The 18,178-nt window shown below is 39.8% G+C and overlaps 1 protein-coding gene across 5 annotated transcripts in view; it reads right to left on the reverse strand.

The window, feature by feature from the left end:
- LOC101745193 (unconventional myosin-XVIIIa) overlaps nucleotides 1-18,178 on the reverse strand; it is a 302,806-nt gene that overhangs the window by 155,975 nt on the left and 128,653 nt on the right. For all 5 annotated transcript variants that reach the window (XM_038016603.2, XM_038016604.2, XM_062673020.1 and 2 more), the window contains 13 exons: nucleotides 10,520-10,702; nucleotides 9,637-9,816; nucleotides 8,832-8,956; nucleotides 6,816-6,953; nucleotides 6,000-6,143; nucleotides 5,236-5,465; nucleotides 4,456-4,603; nucleotides 2,816-2,926; nucleotides 2,285-2,414; nucleotides 1,820-1,916; nucleotides 1,283-1,406; nucleotides 826-973; nucleotides 158-258 (listed from right to left, as the gene is read on the reverse strand). In XM_038016603.2, the coding sequence (XP_037872531.1) occupies nucleotides 158-258; nucleotides 826-973; nucleotides 1,283-1,406; nucleotides 1,820-1,916; nucleotides 2,285-2,414; nucleotides 2,816-2,926; nucleotides 4,456-4,603; nucleotides 5,236-5,465; nucleotides 6,000-6,143; nucleotides 6,816-6,953; nucleotides 8,832-8,956; nucleotides 9,637-9,816; nucleotides 10,520-10,702 (1,859 nt within the window). The remainder of the gene's footprint in view (nucleotides 1-157; nucleotides 259-825; nucleotides 974-1,282; nucleotides 1,407-1,819; nucleotides 1,917-2,284; nucleotides 2,415-2,815; nucleotides 2,927-4,455; nucleotides 4,604-5,235; nucleotides 5,466-5,999; nucleotides 6,144-6,815; nucleotides 6,954-8,831; nucleotides 8,957-9,636; nucleotides 9,817-10,519; nucleotides 10,703-18,178) is intronic.

Raw genomic sequence — 18,178 nt, forward strand, 5'->3', positions numbered from 1 at the left:
TTTTTTTTTTTCGTAATTACTGATTTTTTTTCTAAACTTATGGGATACAACATCGATCAACATAAAGCATTTTCCATTTTCAAGTGAATATTAACGTTAAAATTATTTTGTATAATTTATTCATGATATAAAAAGATATAAGTAAATGTTCTCTCACTTCTGGCTCTCCTGTAGTAATGTGAGAGACTTCTTCGTGACTGGGTTCTCGCGGCTCGCCTTCACCCAGCCGGTGACGTCGTATAGCACCGGGTTAGTTCCCTGTTGGCACATCACGTTCATAGTTAAAGTGTAAAATCTTTTGATTCTAGAAAAAAGGTTCAATCCGTTGAAGAACACACAATAGCCGAAAATAGCTGAGTGTCATGAACCGTTAAGAAGCACAGATTGTTTTGTAGCTAAAGCTTGTTCTGTTGTTCGTTTCGTTGTTCGTTTGTATTAGAAAATCCGGGACCATATTTTTGATGTTATTGAACTTTTAAACCGAATTTATAGAAGACAATCAATATTCATTCATTCGTTCATTCATTCATTTATTCATTCACTAGTGATACTGAGAATCTCTTGCTTCGTGTACTTAGTGCGAGTTTTTTAACGTAAATTTGTAAGGAGTTGTTAACTTTTACGCTATCGAGGACGCTAAAAAACTAGCGTTAAGCACAGTTTGATGTGGTGACGCGTCAGCATCCAAATGGGACTTTGATCTCGTGCCTTCTCAAATTGTGTGACGTTATTCAAATTTGTGATGTCCGTGGACTTTGGTAACAATACAACATGGGATGGCAAGTTAGCTAGTCGAATTATTCAATGAATAAAAAATAATTATACCTGTAAATGCTGCAATATAAACTGTCTGGCATGCGGGGCCTTCTTGATGAGGTACTGCATCTGATTCGGCGGACCGTAGTGCGTCATCACTCGCTCTAGGAACGTGTCGTCGGACGAGCCGGGATACATGGACTCTTCGTCTAGTAGCCTTATGAAGAAACGTTTTATTTCAGAACAAATCCTTTCAATTATATCAAAACATCACTAGAGTCTAAGTGCGATTCGATTGAGAAATTGTATACATTTACATAGTTACGATATTATAATTACAACGAGTAAAACTAGCAGGGACGGTAAATAAATATTAAATGAGGGTAGCAATAAAGATGTGTCAGTGCGGTCATCGACCCGAAGATTTTATACGCTTACATTGCTGGTTCGTTCGGTTACACAAATAGTTCTATTTTTGATTTTACTTTTAATAGATTATATCATTATTTAGACATTTAATGCATACCATAGTAGTCCGCGTCGGTCGCATTCCCGCAGGTCGGTCTGTGAGCTCCGCACGATCGAGTTCTGCGGAGCCTTATCCAGCAGTTCCACCATCGGTCCCGGGCTCACCGCTTCCGACAGCCAATCTGTACGAAAATCACACGCTGTGATTGTTACATTGCGCGATCTAGCGACTGAGTAGTACAGTAGATTGCGGGGAATATGGACTAGAGGTAGAATAGGGACAAATCTGGGATGTCACAATGTCTTTGTTGAACTGAAAATTACTTGTATTTAGTGCTTAAGAGAATATTATTAAATAGTTTAACTTAGTCATCAAAGTTTTGCAACTCATTAAACTCATTAATTACCTAAAGTTAGGTACCTACCTAAAAACTAAATAGTGCCAGCCCTATCGAAAAACTATTGTCCCCATACTTATATCTCAAGGTGGGTTGCGCATTTACGTCGTAGATGTCTATGGACTCCAGTAACCACTTAACACCAGGTGGGCTGTGAGCTCGTCCACCCATCTAAACAATAAATAAATAAAAGTCACCTTCATCAGCTCCGTCGTCGAGCGCGATCCCCTCCTGCGCGTACCGGTCCCGCGGCGCCACCAGCATGGCCTCGTGGAACACAGCTTGGAGACGTTCCTGTTTCGCACTCATTGTTTTAGGGTTGCGTTGCAATATCGGCACTTTTTTAAGAGGCTATTTCAGCGTAACCTTAACTAGTAGGTGAGCTCGCGGGGCTCAAGCATAACGACGTTGCTAACACGAACCCTAGCAAGAGCAGTGCTTCGCAGAATCTACCACCGGATCGGAATCGCGACCCACTGAGAAGATCCGGCGAGAAACTCAGTGTAACGATGACCGGTGGCTATCATCAACGACTAATTAGCTAGAGTAAAGCGTGACCGAACGCTTCCAGCGTTCACTACTGTATAACAAAATTGTCATTATATATAACAATTCTTAATAAACTTTAAAAAAATAAACGACATTATAAATACAAAACTTACTTGTAAATAGTTAGACAGTAGTTTGGACAGCCCTGCCCCGCTCTGTTGTCCGGCGCACATAGGGTTGTCAGCTCCGGGAGTGTCCAGCAATAATATCGAAGCTGATGTCCTCGCCGACGTGGATAAGCTCCTAAATGATGAAAAAAAAAATTAAGCTCTATGAAGAACTAGTAAAGCTGAATTAAAATATGTTCTGTACTAAATTATTGTTTAACAGCAAACAATTTTGTGATGCACTGTAATATTTAAAAACAACTTTTGATTTCAGTTAAATCGAAACTTAAATTTCTTTTTTTGCACACTGTACTACATAATTCTATGAAACAAAACAGTACGCTTAGTGCGAGTTTTTTAACGTTATCGATAGCATAAAAGCTAGCACAATTTTGTATGTAGTTGGAACAGCGCCCCTAGCGGCAAACGTAGGTAGGCAAACGTTCCAACTCCATACAAATATGAACTAACTTTTACGCTATCGAGAACGTTAAAAAACTCGCACTAAGCACACAGACGTAGATACATTTGTAGTACCTGTTGACGAGTGCAGCGACGATGTTGAAGGTTTCGTTGTAGAGACCGTTCACGAACCCGTCCAGCGCTTCAGTCGCCGAGATCTCTTTTTCGTTCGAAGGCGACGGAGTTCTGAATGAAAACAATAAGTTTAATTAACTTTTTTTTTCCACCTATGCTGATAGCCTTGAGAGGCTATATCAACTTCGCCCTAATGTGTAGGGGTGAGCTCATGGGGCTCAAACCAGAGTGGTGCTAACACTGACCCTAGCAAGAGCAGTGCTTTTCGCAGAATCTACCACCGGATCGGAAACGCGACCCACTGAGAAGATTCGGCGAGAAACTCAGTGGTTAATTCGCTCGTCGAACCCTTGATGACCGGTGCTTGTGGTACCTAAAAGCACCGTTAATGGATCAGGAGGATCCGTAATGACGTGATTAATTAACTAAGGTTTACGCTACATAAAATAGCGTACACACATAGATCGACAGAGGCGAACTGGTAAGATAGTAAATTTTATATAAGCGCCATCTATAAAATTCGTATTGTACTATTTGTAAGCTCAAACTTCACAAAATTACGTTGCTTCCGTGTGTGCTTTACAAATCGAGCGGACACACATTGCTTATGAATAAATAATTTATCTGGAATTAATCAGGGACGGTCGTCTGTTTAAAAAACTAGGATTGGTTGAACTATGGAGAAACGAATAAGCTTTGAAATATATACATAGAAATCCGATACAGTGCAAACAATTTTGTTCGTCACCCGTCGATCGAATCTCGGCCTCAAGATCGCTAACGACTACACCGCCGAGCCCTCTGTGACTTTTTGAAGTGATAACTCCTTAACACGTTCACGTTTTGCGGTAGGCAGCGGCTTGGCTCTGCCCTTGGCATTGCTGAAGTCCATGGGCGACGGTAACCACTCACCATCAGGTGGGCCGTATGCTCGTCTGCCTACAAAGGCAATAAAAAAAACGTGAGCAACCTCATTTCTGAATATTGCTACTGTGGCGAGCCTTTTTCCCATACAAAGTTTAGCAATGCCAAAAAACGTCCCGCCGTAAAACGTACATCTTATGATGTTTTTTTTATTTTTATTTCAGGGAACGCGGCGGTGTACGCTGTGAAAATCGAATGTGTTGCAGCGCTAAGTAGATGCGCCATAGGAATTTGCCCATAAAATAGACCTCCAAACAAGTTCCGACAAAATAAATATGATAATCTAGAAGCCGTCATATGACGTTGCGCCATTTAATAATTTTAAAAACACGACGTTGCTCAAGCGAACGTGTTAAGGGAAGATAAACCGCTTCGTTACGTAACGCGTGACGCCGCCAGTTTATCTGGCTTCTCTTTCTCTCACGCATACGACAGCGGTACTGAAAACGTATGCAACTCCTAACTATTTATATTATATTTTTCAATTTATGTTACAATTTTCCTTAAATTATCATATTAATATACATAAAATTTAAGTTAAGCTTTTCTCAAGTTAAACAATTTCAATATTTAATAGTTCAACTTAGATCAGTTTAAGTTATCAGCTTCTGTCGGGCGTCCTGAGATGCACATTTTTGTTTGAAATAATTGCACGTTTCGATTTTACGGAAACTTTTAAATTCACAAAAAGCACAAATAGAGAGATTTTTGCGTACCTCAAGTTGGAATTAGACTGTGGGGAAGTGGGAACAGTTGCGAAGACAGATCGCATCAACTCCTCGGGAGTGACGCCCAGCATCTTGGCAGCGCGCTGACCGCACCCCGTGCTGGCGAATTGAAATTTGACGGCTGATCCAGAGTTGGCTAAAAAAAAGAAGATAATTTGAATTTACTATAATTTAATTTTTTTTTTTTTTTTTAACAATCACGCCACGTTCACTGGTCCCGTGATAAGTTCGTAAAGAACTTGTGTTACAGGTACCAGATAACGGAGATAAATGTAAGATTTTTATTATACACATACATATATTTAATATACATCCATAACCCTGGAAAAGACATTTATATTTATCATACAAACATCTTCCCTTGGCGGGATTCGAACCCGCGACCCCCTTGTGTAGTGACCATGTCACTTACCACTACACCAGATGGCCGTTAATTTATTGATGTTCAAAATTTTTTTATTTTTTTTATTGCTTAGATGGGTGGACGAGCTCACAGCCCACCTGGTGTTATGTGGTTACTGGAGCCCATAGACATCTACAACGTAAATGCGCCACCGACCTTGAGGTATAAGTTCTAAGATCTCAGTATAGTTACAACGGCTGCCCTACCCTTTAAACCGAAACGCATTACTGCTTCACGGCAGAAATAGGCAAGGCGGTGGTACCTACCCGCGCAGACTCACAAGAGGTTATACCACCAGTAAAACCAGGTGGGCTGTGAACTCACCCATTTAAGCAATAACAAAAAAAACTTAAACTAAATCTGACCTTTGACGGCACCAGCCCATCCTAAATGACATATAGCAGCCATGATCTTCCAAATGGCCATCTGCTCGGATTCCGTAACGCCCAGTTTCTGCAGAGCCTCCTTTAGCGCTGAGAATTCGGCGGGAGCGTCGGCCTTCTCTTGAGAGCTGAGGAAGGGGTTGGGCGCCGTCACCGGAGCCTGCTCGAACAGGAGTTCGCGACGGAGGCGACCGTCGCAGCCGTGGAAGAGCCTGGAGAAAGAGACGTAACGTTTTGACAGAGGCTATGATAGCAACGATTTAGCAATCAGGTATTAGGGTTCAAACTATGGAGGGTAGAACTAAAGAGTACCATCTTCCATAGGGGAAAAGTTGAAAAAGTATCCACCTGTAAACAGTAAGTTATTGTTGGAAGAAAACAGCCATAGTGTAGGAAGTGGAAATTATATGAAAATAGCAGTTTTAAACAGACTAAAGTGTGCTGGGTTGAAGTATGGTAATCTATAGCACTATTTTTAAAATCATTTCACTCAGTATAGCGCCTCCTTAATTGACACAATTTCAGCGGACACATTTTAATACACTGAGATGGTGCTCATGGAAGGTATTCTATAGTTCAAACTGAAAAAATATCATCTTGGGCATGTAGTGGGAGGGGCTAGAACAGACTGCCCAAGACCGATGTAGATGGAAGGATTTGATTCGAACCCTACACCCCAGCAGAGGGTAAAAGGAAAGAAAGAAGAACAAGACATATTTTTAGTGTACATTTAAAATAATACTCACGTATGGAGTGCTCGAAGCGTTGTCTGACCAGGTTTGAAGTCAGGTAGTAACGTCTGCACTGAGGCGGAGACGAGAGCGCCGCCGCCGTCGAAGTCGAGCGACGTCAGAGACACGAAACGCGACGCATGAGGATTAGATCCAGTGCTGGTTGAAAAGAATGGTTTCCATTAAAATACGATCACAAATAAAATCATAAGTCTCTGTTTTCTTCAACTATTTTCGGTATTATCTTTATCTCGTACTTAGGACCAACAAAGTTAAGCAGTTGTAGAAAATAATTGCAGAATATCATCGTAGATATGACAACGTGAATTCTTACGTCACCTGAGATATGACCCGTTTCTTACTTAAGTATCAAAGTTGAGTAGAACGGTTAGTATTAGAATAGACTAATAAATACTGTAGTTTATTTGCAGAACAAAAACATTAATTTTACAAACACAATTCAGGATACTTTGTCGTATTAGCATTTGAAGATGTATTTAATGATTCCAAATATATAGTAATAATACTAAGTAAATGTTGATTTATAAAGTTGATACTTTGTGTGCCTGCAATGTAAAGCAAATGCAGATATTGGACGGCCCCTGTCCAAGCCGCAAGAGGCCATTAACCTCGCACTTAGATTGATATCTAATGTCAGGTAAGGTAACAATTTTTCAATCGCTTTGTTTAGGTATCTTATGAGTTATCGTCGCAAGGATAATTTAGCATTACCGTCGGTTTTCATCTTCCGAAACGGCTTTGCCAAACCAAGCTAGAAATCTTCCATTCAAACAATCAAAACATTGCAAGCAACAAAATCAGATTACGTACCGACTGGATCCAAACATGTGTAGAACATCGAAAGCTGCGTCCAGTCGCTCAGGAGTCAATTTCGAGCCTTGAGTTGGGTAGGCACTTGCCAGGTACCAAACGCAGTGCCGCATTGCCGATGTCTTACCCGAACCAGACCTAAGAGTTCATATGATTTAACTCAGGTCATGATCATTAATGCATTGTAAAAATATTAGTAAGCGAACCTTGCCTAAAGAAAGAAATATCTCGTGTCGGGAAGCATCTACACGCAGTCTCATATAGACATATGAAATACTTATCGCTGTACCGTGTCGGATATCTGAGTCGACTATTATCAAAGCCGGCAATGTGACTTTTGGACAATTATTGGTAAATCAGAAAAACGAATTATTGACTTTGTATTCCATTGGCAGTCACAAAACTCTTCTGAACGACATCTTAGATAAATAACAGGTTAAGCATTAACCTTTATTTAATGCAGCTTTTGAACCGTGTTCTTTGAAGGAGACGATTATATTCAAATCAATCTGTATTGACATATCAATAACATTTTTTTGTCCAAATGCACAGATTGCCGCCTTTGATAATAGACGACTCATCTGTAAATTTAACTATACCTTCTCAAGCTAACCTCCCTAACAAAGCTTAATCCAAATGTCTAAGCCCTTTGCCGTAAATAAATTAATAATAAAAATCCTCTTTTATGATCAGATATCTATAATGTAAGCTTTTTCGCCTTTAATTGTTTCTAATCTATTAAATATGAAACCTCTTTAAAAAATGTTATTTATATAATTATTTCATAAATAAAGTAGAGATCCCAATACAAACTCCATGTGAGCTAAGAAAAGCTTATGGCAAGAAAAGAACCGACTAAGTCTATCATTTCGAAATACGCTATGCCATTATAATAAAAAAAGTTAACAATATTTTGTAAATCAGAATTATTTGAAATCAAAACATAAAAAAGACAATAAACGCATACGTACATCACAATAAAATCTAATCGTTGTTGCTATTGTATTAAAGTTCTAAACGTTTTTACAATCACCATTAAAATACAAATTAAGTTACTACGTACGTACTTTACTACGAACAGACGTAGTATGGTTACACAAAAACAAACTGGTAAATTATACGAATAGTTTTAATTCTTATCAATTAATTTCGAATACACAAATTTGAATACGAGATACACATACCTGGAACGGCAATTAATCTTGCTATTGTATTAGAATAAATTTCAATATAGCCGGGCGAATTGTTGTACTTTAAAATTCTTAGTGTTGCCAAGGTTTATTTGGGGCGCCAGGCTATTTATTACGCAACTTAGCCAGTCACATTTATACTCCACTGATACTCCGATGGGAATTACACAACAAGAATTCGTACTAAATTATATATCTAAGTTATTTTACTTCAGAAACCTTTCATCTTATCTTATGAACGAACTAACCAAAAAAGGATATCTGATTAATTTATTTGCTCTCGAAGTGAGAACGACAGTTATACCAGCGAAATCTACCTGTAACCTACTAAAAGAAAGAAGCCAAGAGGCTTGTTAAGAACTTCCATAAATTCTATCCTTGAACGAATATCTAAAGTAGGTTCTTATTCAAATTTGACTAGGCAGAGAGAGAGAGAGAGAGGCGGCAAATTGAGATGAGCGTAATGCGCATTGATAGGGGGTCCTTAAACCTAAAACTGGGTAGGAAGTCTGCTAGCATTCTTCGAATCAATTCCTCTCTCTGCAACACTGAGCTTGGCACCCTCACGGATCATCTACGGTTACTATGTAATTCTTCTCTGTTGACTTTTTTTGCAACAATATATATAAAATCACGACTCACGGTATTAAGTGAATATCCACTTTGAATCATGTAGTTAAAGTCTCTATTGTATTGTATAATGGTTTACAAATCAGATCGCTGACTGTTTCGCGGCAGACTTAGGCAAGGTGATCGTAGCTAGCCGTGCGGATCCACATTACGCCCTACCACCAAACAGGCTTTGTTTTTCTAGGAGATTTGTTACCTGCCGAGGAAGACTATAGCTCGATCTCGTCTAGATGCGAGCATACAGCGGTGCGCAGATTGAGCTGCGGCGAACACGTGGGGCGGCATGTCATCGGCGCGACAGCCGCGGAACATAGCCGCCACCTTCAAAAAAACATATCCTTATTGACAGTTTTCTTCGAATACAATCTTCATAAACCTCCTTTAATAATACATCGGTTCGTTTTACGTGAGCATCAATAACAAAAATCAAACAAACGGCTCTTAACGCAGACGGAATGCTGTATATTTAATTTAACAATTATCATAACTAGCAATTTGTTCTATTTTATGGGTACCGGAAACACACAAGGCCCGGATCTCTTATACAAGATATCGTAGTCGACGATACTGATAGCGGCGATCTTGTGACATCGATGAACCACGGCACATTAACATCTTACTCAAAAATGGTTGACAGGAACCACATAGACACTCATCATTATAAAACTTACAGTGTAGTAAAAGCTCTTTATTCGTGGGGTATATGTTCTGTAAATATATGCCGCGAATACAGAAACCATGAATATGGAAAAGCGCATTTAGAAAGGCTATTCGGTTGGACTCCTTTTTTTTATTATTAAGTAAGTACCGATGTACCGATTAGCGCGAATAAATAAATCTTTACCCACAAATTTAGGTCTTGGGTGGCATTTTTTTTATCCGGGAATAGTTAAAACGGGAATTAAGAAAACGGAAATTAGGACCTATGTACTGTATACAATATTTACTTAATTCATTTCTCAAAGTTGATATGAAAGACACAATTTTAATTTTAGGCTTACCTTCTCCGTGTAAATCGGGGCAGTCCGTTTAGGTGGACCCATTACCAGGAGAGCGTGACCGGCGCGGGAGTGCGTCAGTCCGGCGGCATATCGAGATCTCAATACATTGAGAGCGCCACATTCATTCAAACAACGCAGGGAGGCAATGTCTTCACAGCGCTCCAGCTGAATCGGATTCGCCTGCAGAATCATTAACATAATTTCTTAAAAATAAAAACAGGACGAAGGTCGATTTGGAACTTTTAAAAATTCTGTAGTCATATTCTTATAAGATGAGGGAGAATATTAATGAAAAGTACATTTCATGCAGCAGTCTATAATAGTCATAGCTTCTACGATAAGCAATTCGGAAGAAACGACCATTCCTGATAAGGCAGTCCATGGCTCTTATAAAATGTTGCAATGCTATTTATGTCGTCTAAACCAAAAATAAAACAAGACCGAGAAAAAACCATTTCAATAAAGTTATCGGTTGGAATTAAATTTTTCAAATTGAAATAGGCTCTGATGTTTTGTAGTATTTATGCAGCTTATTTAAAAGACACCCCTTTTTGTGCCAGCCTCTCTCCCAGTAAATTCGAGGGGCTAAGTAGCCTCTAAGGTTTATTCTGGCTTTGCTATGACTGGCGGAGGAGCACACGGGGTTCAGCCTGAAAGAGTTTACCAACATCTGCCGCAGCAAGAGCAGTGCTTCACTGAATCTACCATCAGATCGCAATCGCGACCCATGGAGAATATCCGGCGAGAAACTCAGTGGATTGAGACACCCCAAGACAAATTAGACCACACATGATTTTAATTAAAACTAAATGGAACAATGTCATTATATTGTCGAGATATAAGATTGAGCAATATATACTGGTGGTATAAGCTTATAACGAACCTTCTCTAGGTCATCTTCATCAACAGTCAGGACCTCCCCGGTTTGTAGTACGCGTACTTTAGTGCGACCAGCTTCTGCGTCACCCTCTCTCACTACGGCAGTGAAGCCACCGCGATGCGCCAGCCACATGTGACCGGCTTGGAGCCACTCCTTTTCGCATGCTAACTGCTCCTCCGATTTTGCCTGAAATGAATAACAATAATTTAATACAAATCGAAGTCTCGAATTTAAATATATTAATAAGGGTTCAGATCGAGTTTTTTTTTCAGGGTTTTTACTGGTGGTAGGACCTCTTGTGAGTCCTCGCGGGTGGGTACCACCACCTTGCCTATTTCTGCCATGAAGCAGTAATGCGTTTCGGTTTGAAGGGTGGGGCAGCCGTTGTAACTATACTTGAGACCTTAGAACTTATATCTCAAGGTGGGTGGCGCATTTGTGCCGTAAATGTCTATGGGCTCCAGTAGCCACTCGACACCGGGTGGGCTGTGGGCTCGTCCACTCATCTAGCAATAAAAAAAAGAGTGCCGTTGAAATACACACTTGTATAATCAAAACTACTTTTACGGTATAATGTCGCGTTTTTTTATTGTCTTTGTTATTTTCGACTTTTCGAATACTGTTCAGTTTTCGTGATCTAGAAACGTCGAACCGTGATCATAAAATAACAATAAAAACTCGAAATTAAGCCTTAAGTTTTCATTATGTTTGCTAATCGCGAAAATTGAAGAAAGCACTAAATACTTATAAACAACGACATATTGTGACTTGATGTTGTAACTAGAAATCGATGATAAGACAGTGTGGTGCTAATGAGTTATTGCTTATATATAGCCCATAGTTTCTAACCGGAACTTCTCAGCGAGTCGTGATTCTTTCAGGTTGAACCATTTTTTTATGATTGAGCGATTACTCGTGTTCGAGGTGGGCTAGCAAGGGCTCAACCAGGAGGGGTGGGATTTGCTAACAGCTACCCGAGCGTCCCAAAGGAGACCTAACAACTCAAGAGTAGTTTGCGAATGAATCTACTACCGGATCGAAACCGCGACCCGCTGAAATATCCAACGGGAAACTCAGCGGGCTGATGTTTAGGTTAGATTGCAGGTCGAACTCTTTGCCAAGTTCGACGAGTGCGGTTACCGGGGTCCCTAAGCCTACTCCTAGTGTTAGAGCTAAAGGAGTCTAATGCAAGGGTTATTGGATCTGATGGAGGTTGAACCCATGAGCTACACCTCCCTGTCCGAACGTCCGAGCTGCAATAGTCCCTTAGAATACCAGCGAATAGATAGGGAGTTTTTTATTGTTTATCATAAAATTTCAATCAATCCTTTGTTATTATTCAAAAATAAATCGTGTTAATTTTGTGGGACCACAGTCTGTAATGTTCTATTTGCTGCTACCGCTAGCGCCTAGCCCAGCCTTTCCCAAAGTGGGCGATAACGTCCCCTTGTGGACGCTGCAGGCCTAAAGCGGAGACCCAGAAAAAAAATGGGAGCGTTGTGTAGAGGCTTGGGAGGCGATTTGTAATTTCATCTAGGAGGACTCTTAAACACCGACTGAGCTCTCGCTATAGTGGTTATTAAGTAGGCGAAAAAATTGGGGCGCTAAAAAATTAAGTCTCAAAGTGGGCATTAGATAAAATAAGTTTGGGCTAACCTTACAGAATGTTTGTGCAATGTATCATTTTTCTGCTTACATATTTTAAGACAGCAAATGAAAAGACGATTCAACATTGATGTCTCTATTTATAATAATTATCAATAAATTATCATTTATATGTATAAACACTAAAACGATTTTAATGGTGACAGATCCGTTACATAACACAATTGTAGACCGCAATTATATAGTCAGTGATATTTACGTCTTATTATAACCATGGACTTAGGTATAGTTAACACTAATAGTGTAATAAAGTATATCAAATCAAATAAAATACCGGAAGTCTAGTCATTTATTAAAAGAAAACATTTAAAATTTATCAGATCGTTCCACAAACATTGGAAAAATTCGTCTGATAAACCAATGCTCTGTCGGTCGCGCTTTCATTTCACTTTCTTTAAATACTTCTAATTCTTCGTCACGCATAGCTACCATTATATTATAGCTCAATTTTAAACCCAACTTTTTGTTTTATTCTGTAACATAATTTTGTCCAAGGAATTCGAAAATAATTATTTTAGTATTAGAATAGTAACTTGTGTTAGTCATAATATCACTAAGTGTTTCGGGTCCCCTTTACATGTCGGTCTGGGGACCGGCAAAGGGGGCCTAAGAAGACGACGTGCAAGCTGCTCTGCACGCGTTTTACGCAAGAGCATCCAGGTGATGGAAGGCTGGCTATCCTCGACCCACGCTGGTTTTGACCCAGCGGGGTATTCCGTAGGATAACCCATTCTAACCGGCGCCATCTAGGCGGGCTCCGGATAGCCTGCCGACCGAGAGGGCTGGTGGTCGTGGCACCGACGACCACCGGTCCGGCGTCCCGAGGGGGAGGGTGATGGGAGAGATGTGCTCCGCACTAAACGCTTCAATTTCCCCCCTTTGCCTTTTCATGGGTTCTGTCTCATGCGAGGTTCGGACGCGGGTTGTTGAGCGACAGGAGGTTTTAGTCAGTTCGACTCCGACATGCCCCGCCCTTCATCCCCAGGGGAGGGCGGAAGTCCGGCGATTTCGTCCTGACCAAAAAAAAAAAAAAATCATAATATCAAGAGATAACCAACAAGCTACCAATAATAATTACGAATATTTATTATAACCAAACATCACGTTACCAATATCGAATACATAATTTACAACATCGCATTTTAAGTACAAACACTTAGGATATAATCAAACTTTATAAGCACAATGCAAATCCTGAGCAGTTGTTTGCAAGTTACTTCGCTGTCCATAATAATGTTTCGAATAGGTATATGATAATTCAATAACTGGATTTGTTGTGAATACAATACAATCAAATGATCCATCTAATAAGACGACGAAAAGTTCAGCGTCTTCATTCATGGGAACCCAAATTACGCTATCATAAATCACCATCACTTAATTGTCATGTGTTCGAAGTTCGAAACCCTCTATTTATCTTGTCTATTGCACAATAGGTTCAATTACAAAACAAACATAGTATAGTAAGTTTAAATTGACGGTGATCGAAGAGTTTTGTGCGATTGGTAATCTATGGCGGATATTCAATTATTTTTTATGGCAATTCCATTTTTATATTGAATTGCTTTAAACGCCTTCAGTGTGATGGGAGTATTGTGAAAATATGAGCAAAAACGATCATAGGTGAGAGCCGTCTTATGAAATAAAAGGTATTTGGGAGGCTATTGAGATTGGTATTATGTAATTCAAAGTATGGAATTCAATTAGTAATGCTGAACCTTCGGCTGACCTTATATTGAAAATTACACAGAACGGCAGTATTAATTTAATTTTTAATTTTTATTGCCGTATAGGCAGACGAGCATACGGCCCACCTGATGGTGAGTGGTTACCGTCGCTCATGGACGTCAGCAATGCCAGGGGGAGAGCCAAGCCGCTGCCTACCGCTTAATAATCTCCACAAGCCTCGTTTGAAGAAGGACATGTCATAGAGCTCGGGAAACACCATGGAGGGGAGCTCATTGCAAAGCTCTCTGGAAACGCACTGTGGATGAACGTAGTGGCTCGAGGTAGTATGGATGAACTCTACTCCGGTCACGGGCGGTGCGATGGTAAAAATGAGACGATGGTATCATCTTGAACAATTCCTCAGAGCGCTCCCCATGGAACATACGGTACAGAATACAGACGGAACCGAAGTCCCACCGCAGATAAGTCAAAGATTATTATTTCAATAAAAATATTTGAGCGCCGTAGGATGAAATTGCAAAAAAACTCAATCTGTGTATCACCCACACTGACTTACGACTAGGAAACGACCACGACGAACTATTTATTAAGCGCTGCCTACATCGATACCTGTATGTATAGCTTCAACTTCTGATAATTATTAGGCTTCCGTATTTCAAGAATTCTAATTGCCGATAATAAATTATGAACTGTATTATTCAAAGGGATCTTACCGCGATTTTTAATTGTATTAAGTTCCCGATATGTCTGGATGAATATTCATAAAGTAGATAGAAAAAAAATTGATAGTATATAATATGTATAATCATATAATAACACAACGTCAATCATTGAACAAAACAAACTACATAATTATAAATTGTGTTTGGTAAGAAAAGAATAACACAAACATAACAATTCCCAAAGCTAGTTCTAAATCTGTACAATCAATAATTTGAAATGTATTCAAGCCATTACAAGCTGAAAAATTATTGATTGAAAATTATATATACGTTGTTTGAAATAGGAATAGGATTACAGTAGTATTCCTGCTTATGTGCAAAATCAATCTAACTTGGCACGTTTAATTCCGAGATTTCTAATCTTTTTTTTTAAAACATCAACATTTAAATGTATCATTCCATTAAATCGACAATTGCAGAACTGAGATATTTACTTTGATACGATTAATTAAATTGAAAATTGCGTGAAGCGTGCCAGGCGAACACAGTCTATTTTTATTGTATTGTTGTCACAACGAACGACACAATTGTTCTGTTTAAAGCATTTGTTCATCTTTTGTTGTCATTGATGGCACATAATGTGACTGCGTAGTATTTTCCCAGAATAGCCTACCTTATCTCGTCCCGTGGGTGTTGGGAAGGCGACCACGGAATTCACTAGAGAAGCCGCAGCAGGATGTACTGCGATCGTCAATCGGTATTTACTAGTTGTATGTATTACTAGCGATCCGCCCTCGCTTCGCCTCGGAAACATTAAATTTTATTATTGATAGCTGAGTCCCGTGACGCGTACCCGCGGTTATTGTCGTAACGCGGGTGACGCCGCGGGGCAAAGCTAGTCTAAAAAAAGTAGCCTAAGTTACTCCTTATATCATTAGCCACCTATCAGTGAAAGTCTCGTCAAAATCGGTCGAACCGTTCCAGAGATTACCCGGAACAAACAGACAGACAGACAAAAATTGTAAATGTTATTTAAAAAATGTTATTTTGGTGTATATAACATATACATATTCATAGGCATGTAGTAAAAAGCGGTTATTTCAACATTACAAACAAACACTCCAATTTTATTTATAATGTATTTTTTTTTATTGTCCTTGTAGGCAGACGAGCATACGGCCTACCTGATGGTGAGTAGTTACCGTCGCCCATGGACTTCAGCAATGCCAGGGACAGAGCCAAGCCGCTGCCTACCGCTTAATACTCTCCACAAGCCTCGTTTGAAGAAGGACATGTCATAGCGCTCGGGAAACACCGTGGAGGGGAGGGAGCTCATTCCATAGCCGGATGGTATGTGGCAAAAAAAGACCTCTGGAAACACACTGTGGATGACCGCAGTGGCGCCAGGTAGTATGGATGAACTCTACTCCGGTAGCGGGCGGTGCGATGGTAAAAACGAGATGCCGGTATCATCTCGAACAATTCCTCAGAGCACTGTATAGATAAGACCGCATGCATAGTTACCACCATGCTGCCTTATTCTGCCGCGAAGCAGCCATGCGTTCCTATCTTAAAGAGGGTGGGACAGGCGTTGTATAAAACCATTCAGTTTTCGACCTATCTCAAAGTATCTCAGAAGTATCAACTGTTAATAATGATAAAACATTATTTTAGAAAAACAGAACATAAAAATCATTCTACAAGAGTTTGCATCATTAGTTAGCTATACTTTAGAATTTACGAAATAAAAACAAGAATAAGCATTTTTAATTACCGAATTTTAAAAGCCATTAATTAATTTTATCTCTTACGATACATTCTGAATATATCTACTACATACTGTCTAGTTAAATGTGTTTATTAAATAAATAAATAAATAAATAACTGTAATAGGAAACGTTAATTAAACAATAATATTCAACAAAGACATTTTGTTAAAAATAATAAATCAAGAAAATATTAAGTAGAAGGTACATATTCGAAAAACGATACGTTTAGAAGCTCAAATGACTTTGGCTCGTCCATTTAAAGTTAACCGACCATTAACACCAAATCTGGAACGAATGCGACGACGCAACGATGTATGTGCCAAATATAACATCGGAACGCCGATGTCTGGACCCGACTGCCGTGATGTATGGCTCGGATAACATTCACAAGTTTAAAATAAACCGAATTGAATTACGTCTTCTATGTTTTTACGGAACCCGTTAATAAATATTACACGTAATGCCACAAATAGAGAAGGATGGAGAAACTTCGTAAAAGCCACAACCAAGACATACATACTTCACTGGTGGTAGGACCTCTTGTGAGTCCGCGCGGGTAGGTACCACCGCCCTACCTATTTCTGCCGTGAACCAGTAATGTGTTTCAGTTTGAAGGGTAGGGCAGCCGTTGTAACTATACTGAGATCTTAGAACTTATATCTCAAGGTGGGTGGCGCATTTACGTTGTCGATGTCTATGGGCTCCATTAACCACTTAACACCAGGTGGGCTGGGAGCTCGTCCACCCATCTAAGCAATAAAAAAAAAAAAACATAACCACGACCACTCCGCCACGAGTATACGACTGAGAAGGAGTATATTTTTATCGCTTGGTTTTCGCAGCCTACTCTGTTATGGATATATATTTACCGTATCTTATGGGCACCCCCAACCACGTTGCTAGATGTTGCGACTGCATCGATATGATTGTTTTGTAACCAGAAGGCACGAAAATTAGCGGCAAAGAAAATCTATTAAAATTGTGGGTGCTAAATTGCTAAGACATGGCACAGCTATCAGATACCCTTAAATAGGTAGGTAACGGCTTGGCTGTGCCCTTTGAAATGTTGACATACATGAGCTACGGTAACTACTCACCATTAGGTGGTATCCTTGTTACTGGTGGTAGGACCTCTTTGTGAGTCTGCTAGGGGAGGTACCACCACCTTGCCTATTTCGGCAGTGAAGCAGTAATGCGTTTCGGTTTGAAGGGTGGGGCAGCCGTTGTAACTATACTGAGACCTTAGAACTCGTATCTCAAGGTGGGTGGCAGCATCTACCCATCTATAAAAAAAAGCTCGTCTCTCAACAAGGGCAATGAAAAAAGTAAATTAAGCATTTATAAGCTGTTTTTTCCAGCACCGCTTACTTTTAAACTGATAGTCTTCAAAGAGTACTACTGTGTTGCTCGCAAAATTACACACGTGCATTTTCATAGTTTACAATTGGCTAACTCGCACATACTTAAATCTAGTAACCAACAGTCGGCCTCGTCCTAGACATGTCTAGACATGTGTTTGGATCATCTCGATTCACTGGCGGTACTTTTAGGCATTCCAAGCACGGCTACCGTTCTCGTCGAAATATTCAAATGCTTCGCCTTCGACGTGCAACTTATCCTATAGACACAATCAACCCACTGATTTTCTCACCGGATCTTCTCAGTGGATCGCGATTCGAATCCGGTGGTATATTTATATACTATACTAGCTGACCCGGCAAACGTTGTTTTGCTATATAAATTATTTCTAGGAAAGATAAATAGCCTATTTACCGATTGCAGCGCCATCTGCCGGACTAATTTGTGAATCTAAACCATCCAGGGCGCCACCCAAATGCATACAAAAAAATCATTGAAATCGTTCCAGCCGTTTAGGA

This window comes from Bombyx mori, chromosome 16 (assembly GCF_030269925.1).
Source record: "Bombyx mori chromosome 16, ASM3026992v2".
In the NCBI taxonomy this organism is placed as follows: domain Eukaryota; kingdom Metazoa; phylum Arthropoda; class Insecta; order Lepidoptera; family Bombycidae; genus Bombyx; species Bombyx mori.